Source organism: Rattus norvegicus, chromosome 17 (genome assembly GCF_021556685.1).
Source record: "Rattus norvegicus strain SHRSP/BbbUtx chromosome 17, alternate assembly SHRSP_T2T, whole genome shotgun sequence".
NCBI classification, from domain to species: Eukaryota; Metazoa; Chordata; class Mammalia; order Rodentia; family Muridae; genus Rattus; species Rattus norvegicus.
In genome coordinates, this window is record NC_141550.1 from 30,944,500 (window position 1) to 30,960,353 (window position 15,854).

General features: G+C 40.2%; 1 protein-coding gene across 5 annotated transcripts in view; it reads left to right on the top strand.

The window, feature by feature from the left end:
* Serpinb6el1 (serine (or cysteine) peptidase inhibitor, clade B, member 6e like 1) overlaps positions 1–4,599 on the top strand; it is a 70,257-nt gene extending 65,658 nt beyond the window's left edge. For all 5 annotated transcript variants that reach the window (XM_087591837.1, XM_087591834.1, XM_087591835.1 and 2 more), the window contains 2 exons: positions 3,631–3,786; positions 4,074–4,599. In XM_087591837.1, the coding sequence (XP_087447963.1) occupies positions 3,631–3,786; positions 4,074–4,475 (558 nt within the window). In that variant the 3' untranslated portion in view covers positions 4,476–4,599. The remainder of the gene's footprint in view (positions 1–3,630; positions 3,787–4,073) is intronic.
* The last annotated feature ends 11,255 nt before the right edge of the window (positions 4,600–15,854 follow it).

Genomic DNA, 15,854 nt, shown 5'->3' on the forward strand with positions numbered 1-15,854 from the left:
AGGCAAGCGCAGGAACCCAAGCAATAGAAACCAAGACTACATGGCATCATAGGAGCACAATTCTCCCACCAAAGCAAACACGGAATATCCAAACACACCAGAAAAGCAAGATCTAGTTTCAAAATCATATTTGATCATGATGCTGGAGGACTTCAAGAAAGACATGAAGAACTCCCATAGAGAAACACAGGAAAACATAAATAAACAAGTAGAAGCCTACAGAGAGGAATCACAAAAATCCCTGAAAGAATTCCAGGAAAACATAAATAAACAAGTAGAAGCCTATAGAGAGGAATCACAAAAATCCCTGAAAGAATTCCAGGAAAACACAATCAAACAATTGAAGGAATTAAAAATGGAAATAGAAGCAATCAAGAAAGAACACATGGAAACAACCCTGGATATAGAAAACCAAAGGAAGAGACAAGGAGCCGTAGATACAAGCATCACCAACAGAATACAAGAGATAGAAGAGAGAATCTCAGGAGCAGAAGATTCCATAGAAATCATCGACTCAACAGTCAAAGATAATGTAAAGCGGAAAAAGCTACTGGTCCAAAACATACAGGAAATCCAGGACTCAATGAGAAGATCAAACGTAAGGATAATAGGTATAGAAGAGAGTGAAGACTCCCAGCTCAAAGGACCAGTAAATATCTTCAACAAAATCATAGAAGAAAACTTCCCTAACCTAAAAAAAGAGATATCCATAGGCATACAAGAAGCCTACAGAACTCCAAATAGATTGGACCAGAAAAGAAACTCCTCCTGTCACATAATAGTCAAAACACCAAATGCACAAAATAAAGAAAGAATGTTAAAAGCAGTAAGGGAAAAAGGTCAAGTAACATATAAAGGCAGACCTATCAGAATCACACCAGACTTTTCGCCAAAAACTATAAAAGCCAGAAGATCCTGGACAGATGTCATACAGACCTTAAGAGAACACAAATGCCAGCCCAGGTTACTGTATCCTGCAAAACTCTCAATTAACATAGATGGAGAAACCAAGATATTCCATGACAAAACCAAATTTACGCAATATCTTTCTACAAATCCAGCACTACAAAGGATAATAAATGGTAAAGCCCAACATAAGGAGGCAAGCTAAACCCTAGAAAAAGCAAGAAACAGATAGACCAATGGAACAGAATTGAAGACCGAGAAATGAACCCACCCATGTATGGGCACTTCATTTTTGACAAAGGAGCCAAAACCATTCAATGGAAAAAAGATAGTATTTTCAGCAAATGGTGCTGGTTCAACTGGAGGTCAACATGTAGAAGAATGCAAATCTATCCATGCTTATCACCCTGTACAAAGCTTAAGTTCAAGTGGTTCAAGGACCTCCACATCAAACCAGATACACTCAAACTAATAGAAGAAAAACTAGGGCAGCATCTCGAACACCTGGGCACTGGAAAAAATTTCCTGAACAAAACACCAATGGCTTATGCTCTAAGATCAAGAATTGACAAATGGGATCTCATAAAACTGCAAAGCTTCTGTAAGGCAAAGGACACTGTGGTTAGGACAAAATGGCAACCAACAGATTGGGAAAAGATCTTTACCAATTCTACAACAGATAGAGGCCTTATATCCAAAATATACAAAGAACTCATGAAGTTAGACCGCAGGGAGACAAATAACCCTATTAAAAAATGGGTTTCAGAGCTAAACAAAGAATTCACAGCTGAGGAATGCCGAATGGCTGAGAAACACCTAAAGAAATGTTCAACATCTTTAGTCATAAGGGAAATGCAAATCAAAACAACCCTGAGATTTCACCTCACACCAGTGAGAATGGCTAAGATCAAAAACTCAGGTGACAGCAAATGCTGGCGAGGATGTGGAGAAAGAGGAAAACTCCTCCATTGTTGGTGGGATTGCAGACTGGTACAACCATTCTGGAAATCATTCTGGAGGTTCCTCAGAAAATTGGACATTGAACTGCCTGAGGATCCAGCTATACCTCTCTTGGGCATATACCCACAAGATGCCCCAACATATAAAAAAGACACATGCTCCACTATGTTCATATCAGCCTTATTTATAATAGGCAGAAGCTGGAAAGAACCCAGATGCCCTTCAACAGCGGAATGGATACAGAAAATGTGGTACATCTACACAATGGAATATTACTCAGCTATCAAAAACAATGACTTTATGAAATTCGTAGGCAAATGGTTGGAACTGAAAATATCATCCTGAGTGAGGTAACCCAATCACAGAAAAACACACATGGTATGCACTCATTGATAAGTGACTATTAGCCCAAATGCTTGAATTACCCTAGATGCATAGAACACATGAAACTCAAGACGGATGTTCAAAATGTGAATGCTTCACTCCTTTAAAAGGGGGAACAAGAATACCCTTGGCAGGGAATAGAGAGGCAAAGATTAAAACAGAGACAGAAGGAACACCCATTCAGAGCCTGCCCCACATGTGGCCCATACATATACAGCCATCCAATTAGACAAGATGGATGAAGCAAAGAAGTGCAGGCCGACAGGAGCCGGATGTACATCTCTCCTGAGAGACACAGCCAGAATACAGCAAATACAGAGGCGAATGCCAGCAGCAAACCACTGAACTGAGAATAGGACCCCCGTTGAAGGAATCAGAGAAAGAACTGGAAGAGCTTGAAGGGGCTCGAGACCCCATATGTACAACAATGCCAAGCAACCAGAGCTTCCAGGGACTAAGCCACTACCTAAAGACTATACATGGACTGACCCTGGACTCTGACCTCATAGGTAGCAATGAATATCCTAGTAAGATCACCAGTGTAAGGGGAAGCCCTTGGTCCTGCTAAGACTGAACCCCCAATCACCATGATTGTTGGGGGGAGGGCGGCAATGGGGGGAGGGTGGGGAGGGGAACACCCATAAGGAAGGGGAGGGGGAGGGATTAGGGGGATGTTTACCTGGAAACCGGGAAAGGGAATAACAATCGAAATGTAAATAAGAAATACTCAAGTTAATAAAAAAAAGATAGTACAATAATTTAATAATTCAAAACAAAGGCACAAAATGGTTTTAGGAACTGAAAGGAGTATCTCACTATTAACAAGGATAAATAAGTCTTGTAGGTAGAGCAGCTATATATAGTAATACCAACATGCATGTTCAAATAGCTATAAAACACATTATTGCAGAGTTCAGGCAGAAGTCCAACCTACAAAAGTGGATTTGGGAATTATGTTCTTAGTCCTGAGAATAAATGAATTTGCCAAAAAGAAAAGATTGTTGACCCATGGCATCAGAGGTGTTTGGAGAATGGGCCAGTCAGTTTTCTGTCACTACAACTAACATGGACATAAACTAGTTTGCCCAGTTGATTATCCCTTTCAAGGGTACTTTTCAACGTGTATCTTTAGACTCTACCTTTTTAAGATTCTTTCCCTTTCAATGGTCCCCCATAAAGACAAAATCTTGAAAAATGGGCGTTTAGGGACATGAAAGTCTAAACTATGTTAGAAGTCTTGGACTGATAGGATGTTCTAGAAGTCCAATCAAGAAACTTCTTTAAAAGACAGTGATCTTCACCTGTTGAATTTTCCTAGTGTATGTTATTTCAACTTAATATATGTATATATGTATATATGTATATGTATATCCTTTACAGAATGAGAAGAAAACTGTGCAAATGATGTCTCAGAAATCTACATTTAAGATGACTTATGTGAAGGATATATCAACACAGGTTCTGACTCTTCCCTTTGAAAACAGTATCCTCTCCATGTACTTCTTTGTTCCAGACATCCATGTTGCTCAGAGAAAGGTAAGGAACATGGAAAATTGAGGAGTTGTAAGGAAGATAGAGTGACATTTGGGTTTCTCTTAAGGTAGCTCTAATAGGCTCCCATGATTATATTTCTCTCTATTTGTGGAGCTGTGGTGGAGCCAGGGACTGTAGCAAGCATGACACACTCTGTACCCTAGCTGCTCCTAGCTACCATAATAACCTACAGCCATACTTTTCTGAGCAGTATAGAGCCCTTACTCTAAATTGTCTCAAGAGCCCTGTGTGACAGCACTGTTTCTAAAATCTTTAACTTTTTTCTCTAGTTGGAAAATGAACTGACTTATGATAAATTCTTGGAGTGGACAGACGAGGACACGATGGAAGAAAAAGAGATGGAGGTTTTCCTCCCACGGATCAAACTGGAGGAGAGCTATGACATGAATGGTGTCCTTCGCAAGCTGGGCATGACTGATGCCTTTGAGGAGGATAAAGCAGATTTTTCTGGAATTTCTTCTAAGCATGGCTTGTTTCTGTCCAAGGTTGTGCATAAATCCTTTGTGGAGATGAGTGAGGAGGGCACAGAGGCTGCAGCTCCCACTGATGTGGTAACAATGAAATCACCACTGACTCCTAGATGCTTGATTGCAGACCATCCCTTCCTTTTCTCCATTCAAGATACTAGAAGCAAAGAGATTCTGTTCCTTGGCCGGTTCTCCTCTCCCTGAAGAATGGGTGTTCCTGTCAGTCTTTTAACGACTCTCCGTGTTTTACCTGTGAATCAAGTGACCTTATTCATAAGTACAATGACAATTATGAAATAAATGCCTTTATGGCACCTCACTTTCTGAACATTGTGTCTGTTACATGGGAGGGGGTTTACGTAGGCTCTGGATTTTCATTTCTGTGGGTGTGTGTTACTGGTAGATATGTAGCTCATTCCTGCTTCAGGACCTTGTCTGGAGCCATCTAGAAGGAAAAGGCTAGTAGGTGATCATCCTGAGAAGGTTTCACTATGGTCTGTGAAACACAATGACTGGGCCTTTGTAGGCAAAGCAGAAGGCATGTGTTGCAGTAAATATTAAATAAAAAAGCACTAACCCATGCTATTGCAGGCACAAGTGGGCCACTGGGCATCTCTGGGTTACTTTCATTTCAGTCAGTCAGATGCTGCAGATTCTCTGTGACAGAGCTCTCAAATTGTCTCAACCTGACTCGCTAAATTCCCAATTGCCATCTCACACTGCTACCAGCTACTCTCTGGGCCCTGCAGCAACCTCTTCTCCTCCATGACTAGCCCCATCCTTGGCCATTTGTCTAATTTCCAAGGCTTGTTCCCCAGGCCAGTCCCGTACAGAGACTGCCTATCTCGTGGCTCTTTTGCTGTGTGTGCTGCTCACACTCTCGGCATCAGCCCTGTTATTATAGTCACAACTTCCAGGACCCCGCTAAAATCCAAACTCAATAAGATTATAAGTTAACAATCAAATTTTCATCACTATATTCTCACTCCACAAAATATCCACACAATAAACTGAGAGCCAATTGATATTGATATAAACTGCCCACCTAGGTCAGACAAATTATCTTGTAATAATCCATCCCTTTTACGATATTCACAGGTACTTGTGGCTAATTAAAGGCACATGGGGGTGGGTCATCCTTCTTCTCTTCCATTTTCTCTTCCTCTACCTCTTTCTTTTTCTCCTGCCTTACATAAACACTTCCCCTTTATTTTTGACTTCTCAATCATAATTCTTAGCTTACCTTTTGCATGTCTTCACCTGCAATCCACAAGCATGACATTTTATGAGAGATTCCTGCTATCAATATGTCTTTCATCTCTCTCTCTCTCTCTCTCTCTCTCTCTCTCTCTCTCTCTCATATATAAACAGCACTTGGTATTAGTCCACTCTTTTTGGCATATTTTTGCACATCTATAGAAATATAAAGTCTTGTAGGTATGCTATTTAGGAAAGTAGATGACTTTTAAAAATTCCTTTTGATGATCCTATAAGAATTCATAAAATTCTACTAGTAATTATTAAGCACTTTATAATAGGACTGCAATTAAGGCCCTTTCTGATATGAAAACTGCAATTAGAAATCTGCCAGTCTTGCCTCCATGATAGAAAGTAGACATTTCCAATTCAGAATATATACCTTAGAGCTGTAAAACAACTTACCAAAGGTCAGAAGCTGAGAACAAAACATTTATTATAGGTACAAGGATAGAAGATAAAATATTTACTGGGTTTCTCTATCCCAAACTTCATTGTTAACTTAGACACAAGGTTTATGGCTTTAACTTTCATTGAACCTGTGGAACTAATGATAGATAATGAATATTTAGCTAGATTACCAGCGTCAATGGATTCACATGCAAACATTTCTGTTGTAAACCTCTAATTCAGTTTGTGATTTGAGTTTATCTTTGAACATTTTAAGCTTTTGTAAACATACACACACACAGACACACAGGCATACACACACACAGACACACAGGCACGCACACACACACACACACACACACACACACACACACACACACACACTCAGACAAACCAAAAAGCATGCCTGGACAAACCATGTGATATATTCTCCTAAGAAAAAGTACAGCAACTTAGGATCAATGACCTTAAGCAGGAGAAGGAAAGAGCAAAACTAGGAAATTTTTTGGGGGATATTCAATTTTCTTTTTTTCCATTTTTATTAAATTGAATATTTCTTATTTACATTTCGAATGTTATTCCCTTTCCCCGCCTCCATGCCAACATCCCCCTCCCCCTCCCCCTCCCATTATATATGGGTGTTCCCCTCCCAATCCTCCAACCATTACCACCCTCCCCCAAGAATCATGTTAACTAGGGGTCTAGCCTTGGTAGTACCAAGGGCTTCCCCTTCCACTGGTACCCTTACTAGGTTATTCATTGCTAACTATGCAGTTGGAGCACAGGGTCAGTCCATGTATAGTCTCTGGGTAGTGGCTTATTTCCTGGAAGCTCTGGTTGGTTAGCATTGTTGTTCATATGGGGTCTCAAGCCCCTTCAGCTCTTTCAGTCCTTTCTTTGATTCCTTCAACGGGGGTCACATTCTCAGTTCAGTGGATTGCTGTCAGCATTTGCCTATGTATTTGCCATATTCTGGCTGTGTCTCTCAGTAGAGATCTACATCCGGTTCCTGTCAGCCTGCACTTTTTTGCTTCATTCATCTTATCTAGTTTGGTGGCTGTATATGTATGGGCCACATGTGGGGCAGGCTCTGAAAGGGCATTCCTTCAGCCTCTGTTCTAAACTTTGCCTCCCCCTTCCCTCCCAAGGGTATTCTTGTTCCTCTTTTAAAGAAGGAGTGAAGCATCTGCATTTTGGTCATCCTTCTTGAGTTTCATGTGTTTTGTGCATCTAGGGTAATTCAAGCATTTGGGCTAATATCCACTTATCAATGAGTGCACACAATGTGTGTTTTTCTGTGATTGGGTTACCTCACTCAGGATGATATTTTCAAGTTCCATTCATTTTCCGATGAATTTCATAAAGTCATTGTTTTTGATAGCTGAGTAATATTCCATTGTGTAGATGTACCACATTTTCTGTATCCATTCCTCTGTTGAAGGACATCTCGGTTCTTTCCAGCTTCTGGCTATTACAAATAAGGCTGCTATGAATGTAGTGGAACATGTGTCTTTGTAATATGTTGGAAAATCCTTTGGGTATATGCCCTGGAGAGGTATAGCTGGGTCCTCAGGTAGTTCAATGTCCAATTTTCTGAGGAACCTCCAGACTGATTTCCAGAATGGCTGTACCAGTCTGCAATCCCAACAAAAATGGAGGAGTGCTCTTTTTCCTCCACATCCTCACCAGCATCTGCTGTCACCGGAGTTTTTGATCTTAGCCATTTTGACTGGTGTGAGGTGAAATCTCAGGGTTGTTTTGATTTGCATTTCCCTTATGACTAAAGATGTTGAACATTTCTTTAGGTGCTTCTCTGCCATTCAGCATTCCACAGCTGTGAATTCTTTGTTTAGCTCTGAAACCCATTTTTTAACAGGGTTGTTTGTCTCCCTGCAGTCTAACTTCGTGAGTTCTTTTTACATTTTGGATATAAGGCCTCTATCTGTTGTAGGATTGGTAAAGATCTTTTCCCAATCTTTTGTTTGCTGTTTTGTCCTAACAGCAGTGTCTTTTGACTTACAGTAGCTTTGTAGTTTTATGAGATCCCATTTGTAGATTCTTGATCTTAGAGCAAAAGCCATTGGTGTTTTGTTCAGGAAATTTTTTCCAGTGCCCATGTGTTCAAGATTCTTCTCCATTTTTTCTTCTATTAGTTTAAGTATCTGGTTTGATGTGGAGGTCCTTAATCAACTTGGACTTAAACTTTGTACAGGGTGATAAGAATGGATCGATCTGCATTCTTCTACATGCTCACCTCCAGTTGAACCAGCACCATTTGCTGAAAATGCTATCTTTTTTCCATTGGATGGTTTTGTCTCCTTTGTAAAACATCAAATGACCTTAGGTCTGTGGGTTCAATTCTGCGTCTTCATTTCTATTCCACTGGTCTATCTGGCCTGTCACTGTACAAATACCGTACACTTTTAATCACTATTGCTCTGTAATACTGCTTGAGTTCAGGGATAGTGATTTCTCCGGAAGTTTTTTTATTATTGAGGATAGTTTTAGCTATCCTCGGTTTTTGGTTATTCTGGATGAATTCGCAAATTGTTCTGTCTAACTCTATGAAGAATTGGATTGGAATTTTGATGGGGATTGCATTGAATCGCTAGATTGCTTTTGGTAAAATGGCTGTTTTTACTATATTAATCCTGCCAATCCATGAGCCTGGGAGATCTTTCCATCTTATGAGATCTTCAATTTCTTTCTTCAGAGGCAGGCTTGAAGTTATTATCATACAGATCTTTCACTTGCTTGGTTAAAGTCACACCGAGGTATGACTTTATATTATTTGGGAATATTATGAAGGGTGTCGTTTCCCTAATTTCTTTCTCAGCTTGTTTCTCTTTTGTGTAGAGGAAGGCTACTGATTTATTTGAGTTAATATTATACCCAGTCGCATTGCTGAAAATGTATATCAGGTTTAGTAGTTCTCTGGTGGACCTTTTGGGATCACTTAAATATACTATCATATCATCTGCAAAGAGTGATATTTTGACTTCTTCCTTTCCAATCCGTATCCCCTTGATCTCCTTTTGTTGTCTGATTGCTCTGGCTAGGATTCGAGAACTATATTGAATAAGTAGGGAGAGAGTGGGCAATTTTGTCTAGTTTTGATTTTAGTGGGATTGCTTCAAGTTTCTCTCCATTTAGTTTAATATTAGCTATTGCTTTGCTGTATATGACTTTTACTATGTTTATTTATGGGCCTTGAATTCCTGTTCTTTTCAGGACGTTTATCATAAAGGGGTGTTGAATTTTGTCAAATGCTTTCTCAGTACCTAATGAATTGGTCATGTGGTTTTTGATCTTTCAGTTTCTTTATATAATGGATTACGTCGATCATTTTCTGTATATTAAACCATCCCTGCATGCCTGGGATGAAGCTTACTTGATCATGATGTATGAATGTTTTGATGTGCTCTTGGATTCAGTTTGCAAGAATTTTATTGAGTATTTTCGCATCAGTATTCATAAGGGAAATTGGTCTGAAGTTCTCTTTCTTTGTTGGGTCTTTGTGTGGTTTAGGTATAAGAGTAATTGTGGCTTCGCAGAAGGAATTCGGTAGTGCTCTGTCTGTTTCAATTTTGTGGAATAGTTTGGGTAGTATTGGTATGAGGTCTTCTATGAAAGTCTGATAGAATTCTGCACTGAACCCGTCTGGACCTGGGCTATTTTTTGGTTGGGAGACTTTTAATGACTGCTTATATTTCTTTAGGAGTTATGGGTTTTTTAAAAAAATGGTTTATCTGTTCCTGATTTAACTTCGGTACCCAGTATCTGTCTAGGAAATTGTCCCTTTCCTGCAGATTTTCAAGTTTTGTTGAATATAGTCTTTTGTAGTAGGATCTGATGATTTTTTGTATTTCCTCTGATTCTGTTGTTATATCTTCTTTTTCATTTCTGATTTTGTTAATTTGAATACACTCTCTGCGTCCATTGGTTAGTCTTGCTAAGGGTTTATCTATCTTGTTTATTTTTTCAAAGAACCAGCTTTTCGTTCTTTGGTTCTTTGTATAGTCCTTTTTGTTTACATTTGGTTGATTTAAGCTCTAAGTTTGATTATTTCCTGCCTTTTACTTCTCCTGCGTGTATTTACTTCTATTTGTTCTAGAGCTTTTAGGTGTGCTGTCAAGCTGCTGATATATACTCTTTCCTATTTCTTTCTGCAGGCACTCATAGCTATGAGTTTTCCTCTTAGCACAGCTTTCATTGTGTCCGATGAGTTTGGGTATGTTGTACTTTCATTTAAATTAAATTCTAAGAAGTCTCTAATTTCTTTCTTTATTTCTTCCTTGATGAGGTTATGATTGAGTAGGACATTGTTCAACTTCCACGTGTATGTGGGTGTTCTTTCCTACTGTTATTGAAGACCAGCTTTAGCCTGTTGTTATCTGATAGGATGCATGGGATTATTTCTATCTTTCTGTATCTGCAGAGGCCTATTTTGTGACTAATTATAGTGTCAAATTTCGAGAAGGTACCATGAGGTGTTGAGAAGAATGTATATCCTTTTGTTTTAGGATAGAATGTTCTATAAATATCTGTTAAGTCCATTTGTTTCATAACTTCTGTTAGTCTGTCTATATCTCTTTTGAATTTCTGTTTCCATGATCTATCCATTGATGAGAGTGGGGGTGTTTAAATCTCCTACTATTATTGTGTGAGGTGCAATGTGTGATTTGAGCTTTAGTAAGGTTTCTTTTATGTATGCCCTTGTATTTGGAGCATAGGTATTTCGGATTGAGAGTTCATCTTGGTGGATTTTTCCTTTGATGAATATGAAGTGTCTTTCCTTATCTTTTTTGATGACTTTTGGTTGATAATCAATTTTATTTGATATTAGAATGTCTACTCCAGCTTTCTTCTTCAGACCATTTGCTTCTAAAGTTGTTTTCCAGTCTTTAATTCTGAGGTAGTGTCTGTCTTTTTCTCTGAGGTGTGCTTCTTGTAGGCAGCAAAATGCTTGGTTCTCATTCCTTATCCAGTTTGTTAATCTGTTTGTTTTTATTGGGGAATTGAGTCCATTGATGTTGAGAGATGTTAATGAATAGTGATTGTTGGCTCCTGTTTTATTCGTATTTGGATGTGAGATTTTATTTGTCGGCTTGTCTTCTCTTTGTTTTGTTGCAAAGTGATTAGTTTTATTGCTTTTTCTAGGGTGTAGCTTGCCTCCTTTTTTGGGGCTTTACCATTTATTATCCTTTGTAGGGCTGGGTTTGTAGAAAGATATTGTGCAAATTTGGTTTTGTCATGGAATATCTTGGTTTCTCCATCTATGTTACTTGAGAATTTTGTTGGGTACAGTAACCTGGGCTGGCATTTGTGTTCTCTTAGGGTCTTTGACATCTGTCCAGGATCTTCTGGTTTTCATAGTCTCTGGTGAGAAGTCTGGTGTAATTCTGATAGATCTGAATGTTACTTGACCTTTTTCCTTTACTGATTTCAGTATTTTTACTTTGTTTTGTGCATTTGGTGTTTTGACTATTATATGACAGGAGGATTTTCTTTTCTGGTTCAATCTATTTGGAATTCTGTAGGCTTCTTGTATGTTTACGGGCATCTCTTTCTTTAGTTTAGGGAAGTTTTCTTCTATGATTTTGTTGAAGATATTTACTGGTCCTTTGAGTTGGGAGTCTTCCTTCTTTTCTATACCTATTATCCTTAGGTTTGATCTTCTCATTGTGGCCTGGATTTCCTGTATGTTTTGGACCAGTAGCTTTTTCCGTTTTACATTGTCTTTGACAGTTTTGTCAATGATTTCTATGGAATCTTCTGCTCCTGAGATTCTCTCTTCTATCTCTTGCATTCTGTTGGTGATCCTTGTATGTACCGCTCCTTGTCTCTTTCTCTGGTTTTCTATATTCAGGGTTCTTTCCCTTTGTGCTTTATTTATTGCTTCTATTTCCATTATTAATTTCTTCACCTGTTTGATTGTGTTTTCCTGGAATTGTTTCAGGGATTTTTCATTTGCTCTCTATAGGCTTCTTGTTTATTTGTGTTTTCCTGCATTTCTCTAACTGAGTTCTTTATGTCTTTCTTGAAGTCCTCCATCATCATGATCATATGTGATTTTAAATCTAGATCTTTCTTTTCTGGTGTGTTTGGATATTCAGTGTTTGCTTTGGTGTGAGAATTGGGCTCCAATGATACCATCTTGTCTTGGTTTCTGTTGTTTGGGTTCCTGTGCTTGCCTCTTGCCATCACATTGTGTCTGGTGTTACCTTGTTTTGCTATTTCTGACAGTGGTTAGACTGTCCTTAGACCTGTGTGTCAGGAGTGCTGTAGACCTATTTTCCTGTTCTCTTTCAGCCAGTTATGGGAACAGAGTGTTCTGCTTTCAGGCGTGTAGACCTCTCTACTGATCTTCAGGTGTTTGTGTGTGCATGTGTCCTGAGTCCACCAGGCAGGTCACTTGGAGTAGAAAAGTTGGTCTTACCTCTGGTCTCGGACCTGAAGTTGCTACTCAGGGCAGGGTTTTAGCTCTCCATGAGGGCACCAACCAGAAGACCCTGCCCTGCCTTCACTCGCAACCCTGTGCACAAGGGGCCCAGATGGCGCTAGGCATTTTCCTCTAGAGTCAGAAATGTGGGCAGAGAGTAGAATCCTCTGGCTTCTCCAGCCTGTTTTCCCCTCTGAAGTTCTAGCTCTCCCTTCCACGGGATTTGGGTTCAGGGATCTATTTGACTCGGTCCCTTCAGATTCAGGCAGTGTCTGGACCACAGCATTGAGTGCCCCTATCTTCCTGTTCCCAGAGGCCCTATACAGTTTCCTCTTGGGTCAGGGTTGCGGGCAAAGGTAGACAGTACTGGCAGGCTCTCCTGCCCTTCAGTCTCAGGAGTGCCCTCCTGTCTGGGCAATGAGCTCTCTCTCCCACAGGGATTGGGAACAGTGAGCTGTGGTCCAAGATCAGAGAGGTTGAGGCCCCAGCTAGAAACGGGAAGTGTCCGGTCACACAGGAATTTTGCCTCTGGGTGTCCTGAGTCCACCAGGTAGGTCACTTGGAGCAGAAAGTTGGTCTTACCTCTGGTGTTGGGCCTGGAGTCACTCCTCAGAGCCAGGTGTCAGCTCTCTGTGAGGACAGCAACCAGAAGGGCAATAACACACTTTTATTTTCGAGAAAGCCCATACTTGGTATTGTCCCTCCCAAGCTGCTGTGAGGTTCTGGTTACTATTCCCATCTTTCTCAGTCAAGACAGGATAAGATATTCTTATCCTGGCCACAGCATAAGTATATCTTCCCAGTTCTAAACAATCTTTCCCATTTTACTATGTGGCTGGTTGCTAATCCTCCATTCCTAACCCAATCAGTAGATACTTTCTTTTCCTCTACTCCACCTCAAAAATACCAGAAGCTGTTTTGTGTCCATGTGTACTCTTTGGATGGTGGTTTAGTCCCTGGGAACTCTGGTGCGGTCTGGTTGGTTGATATTTTTGTTCTTCCAATGGGGTTATAAACCCCTTCAGCTCCTTCAGTCCTTTTTCTATGTCCACTATTGAGGACCATGTTCTCAGTCCAACAGTTCACGGCAAGCATTGGCCACTTTTTTTTGTCAAGCTCTGGCAAAGCTTCTCAGGGAACAGCTATAACAGTCTCCTGTCAGCATGCACTTCTTGGCATCTGCAACAGTGTCTAAGTTTGGTGCCTGTATATGGGATGGATCCCCAGGTTGGACAGTCTTTGGATAGTGTTACCTTCAGTCTCTGCTCTACAATTTGTCTCCAGATTTCCTCATGTATTTTTGTTCTCTCTTTTAAGGACTGAAGCAGCCACACTTTAGTCTTCCTTCTTCTTGAGCTTCATGTGATCTGTGAATTGTATCTTGGGTGTCCAAGCTTTTGGGCAAATATTCACTTATCAGTGAGCGTATATCATATGTGTTCTTTTGTGATTGGGTTACCTCACTCAGGATGGTATTATCTAGTTCATCCATTTGCCTAAATGTCATGAAGTCATTTTTTTTGTTTTTTTTCTTTTTTCTTTTTTTTTCGGAGCTGGGGATCAAACCCAGGGCCTTGCGCTTGCTAGGCAAGTGCTCTACCACTGAGCTAAATCCCCAACCGAAGTCATTGTTTTTAATAGCTGAATAGTACAACATTGTGTAAATGTAACATATTTTCTGTATCCATTCCTCTGTTGAACATCTGGGCTGTTTCCAGCTTCTGGATATTATAAATAAGGCTGCTATGAACATAGTAAAGCATGTGTCCTTGTTTTATGTTGGAATATCTTTTGGGTATATGCCAACGAGTGGTAAAGCTGAGTCTTCAAGTAGTACTATATCCAATTTGCTGAGGAACTGCTAGACTGACTTCCAGAGTGGCTGTAACAACTTGCAATCCCACCAAAAATGCAGAAGTGTTCCTCTTTTTTTTTTAATCTTTATTAACTTGAGTATTTCTTATTTACATTTCGATTGCTATTCCCTTTCCCGGTTTCCAGGCCAACATCCCCCTAGCCTCTCCCCCTCCCCTTCTATATTGGCGTTCCCCTTCCCATCCTCCCCCCATTATCGCCCTCCCCCCAACAATCACGTTCACTGGGGATTCAGTCTTGGCAGGACCAAGGGCTTCCCCTTCCACTGGTGCTCTTACTAGGCTATTCATTGCTACCTATGAGGTTGGAGCCCAGGGTCAGTCCATGTATAATCTTTGGGTAGTGGCTTAGTCCCTAGAAGCTCTGGTTGGTTGGCATTGCTGTTCATATGGGGTCTCAAGCCCCTTCAAGCTCTTTCAGTCCTTCCTCTGATTCCTTCAATGGGGATCCCGTTCTCAGTTCAGTGGTTTGCTGCTGGAATTTGCCTATGTATTTGCAGTATTCTGGCTGTGTCTCAGGAGAGATCTACATCCGTTTCCTGTCAGCCTGCACTTCTTTGCTTCATCCATCTTATCTAGTTTAGTGGCTGTATATGTATGGGCCACATGTGGGGCAGGCTCTGAATGGGTGTTCCTTCTGCCTCTGTTTTAAACTTTGCCTCCCTATTCCCTGCCAAGGGTATTCTTGTTCCTCTTTTAAAGAAGGAGTGAAACATTCACATTTTGGTCATCCCTCTTGAGTTTCATGTGTTCTGTGGATCTAGGGCAATTCAAGCATTTGGGCTAATAGCCAGAAGTGTTCCTCTTTATCCACATCCTTGCTAGCATCTGTTGTCACCTGAGTTTTTGAACTTAGCCAGTCTGACTGCGTGAGGTGGAAACTCAGACTTGTTTTGACTTGAATTTCCCTGAGGACTGAAGTTATTGAACACTTCTTTAGGTTCTTCTCAGACATTCGACATTCCTCAGTTGAGAATTTTTTGTTTTGGACTGTACCCTATTTTAATAGGGTTATTTGATTCTCTGGAGTCTACCTTCTTGAGTTCTTTGTATATATTGGATATTAGCCCTCTATCAGATGAAAGATTGGTAAAGGTCCCTTCCCAATCTCTTGGTTGCTCTTTTGTCCTATTGACAGTGCCCTTTGCCTTGCAGAAATTTTGAAATTTTAGGAGGTCCTATTTGTTGATTCTTGATCTTAGAGCATAAGCCATAGGTTTTCTGTTCAGTAAATTTTTCCTTGTGCCAATGTGTTCAAGTCTCCTACCCACTTGCTCTTCTATTAACTTCATTGTATCCAGAATTATGTGGAGGTCCATGGTCTATTTGGACTTGAGTTTTGTACAGGGCGATAAGAATGGATTGATTTGATGACTGCCAGGGGGACCAACACCATGTGTTAAAATGATGCCCTTTTTTCACTGGATGGTTTTAGCTCATTAGTCAAAGATAAAGTGAACATAGATGTATGGGTTCATTTCTGGGTTTTCAATTCTATTCCCCTGATCTACCTTCCTGTTTCTGTACCAATAGCATATGGTTTATATCGAGATTTCTATGTCAAACAGCTGGAGGTTAGGGATGGTAATTCCCCCAGAAGTTCTTTTACTGTTGAGAATA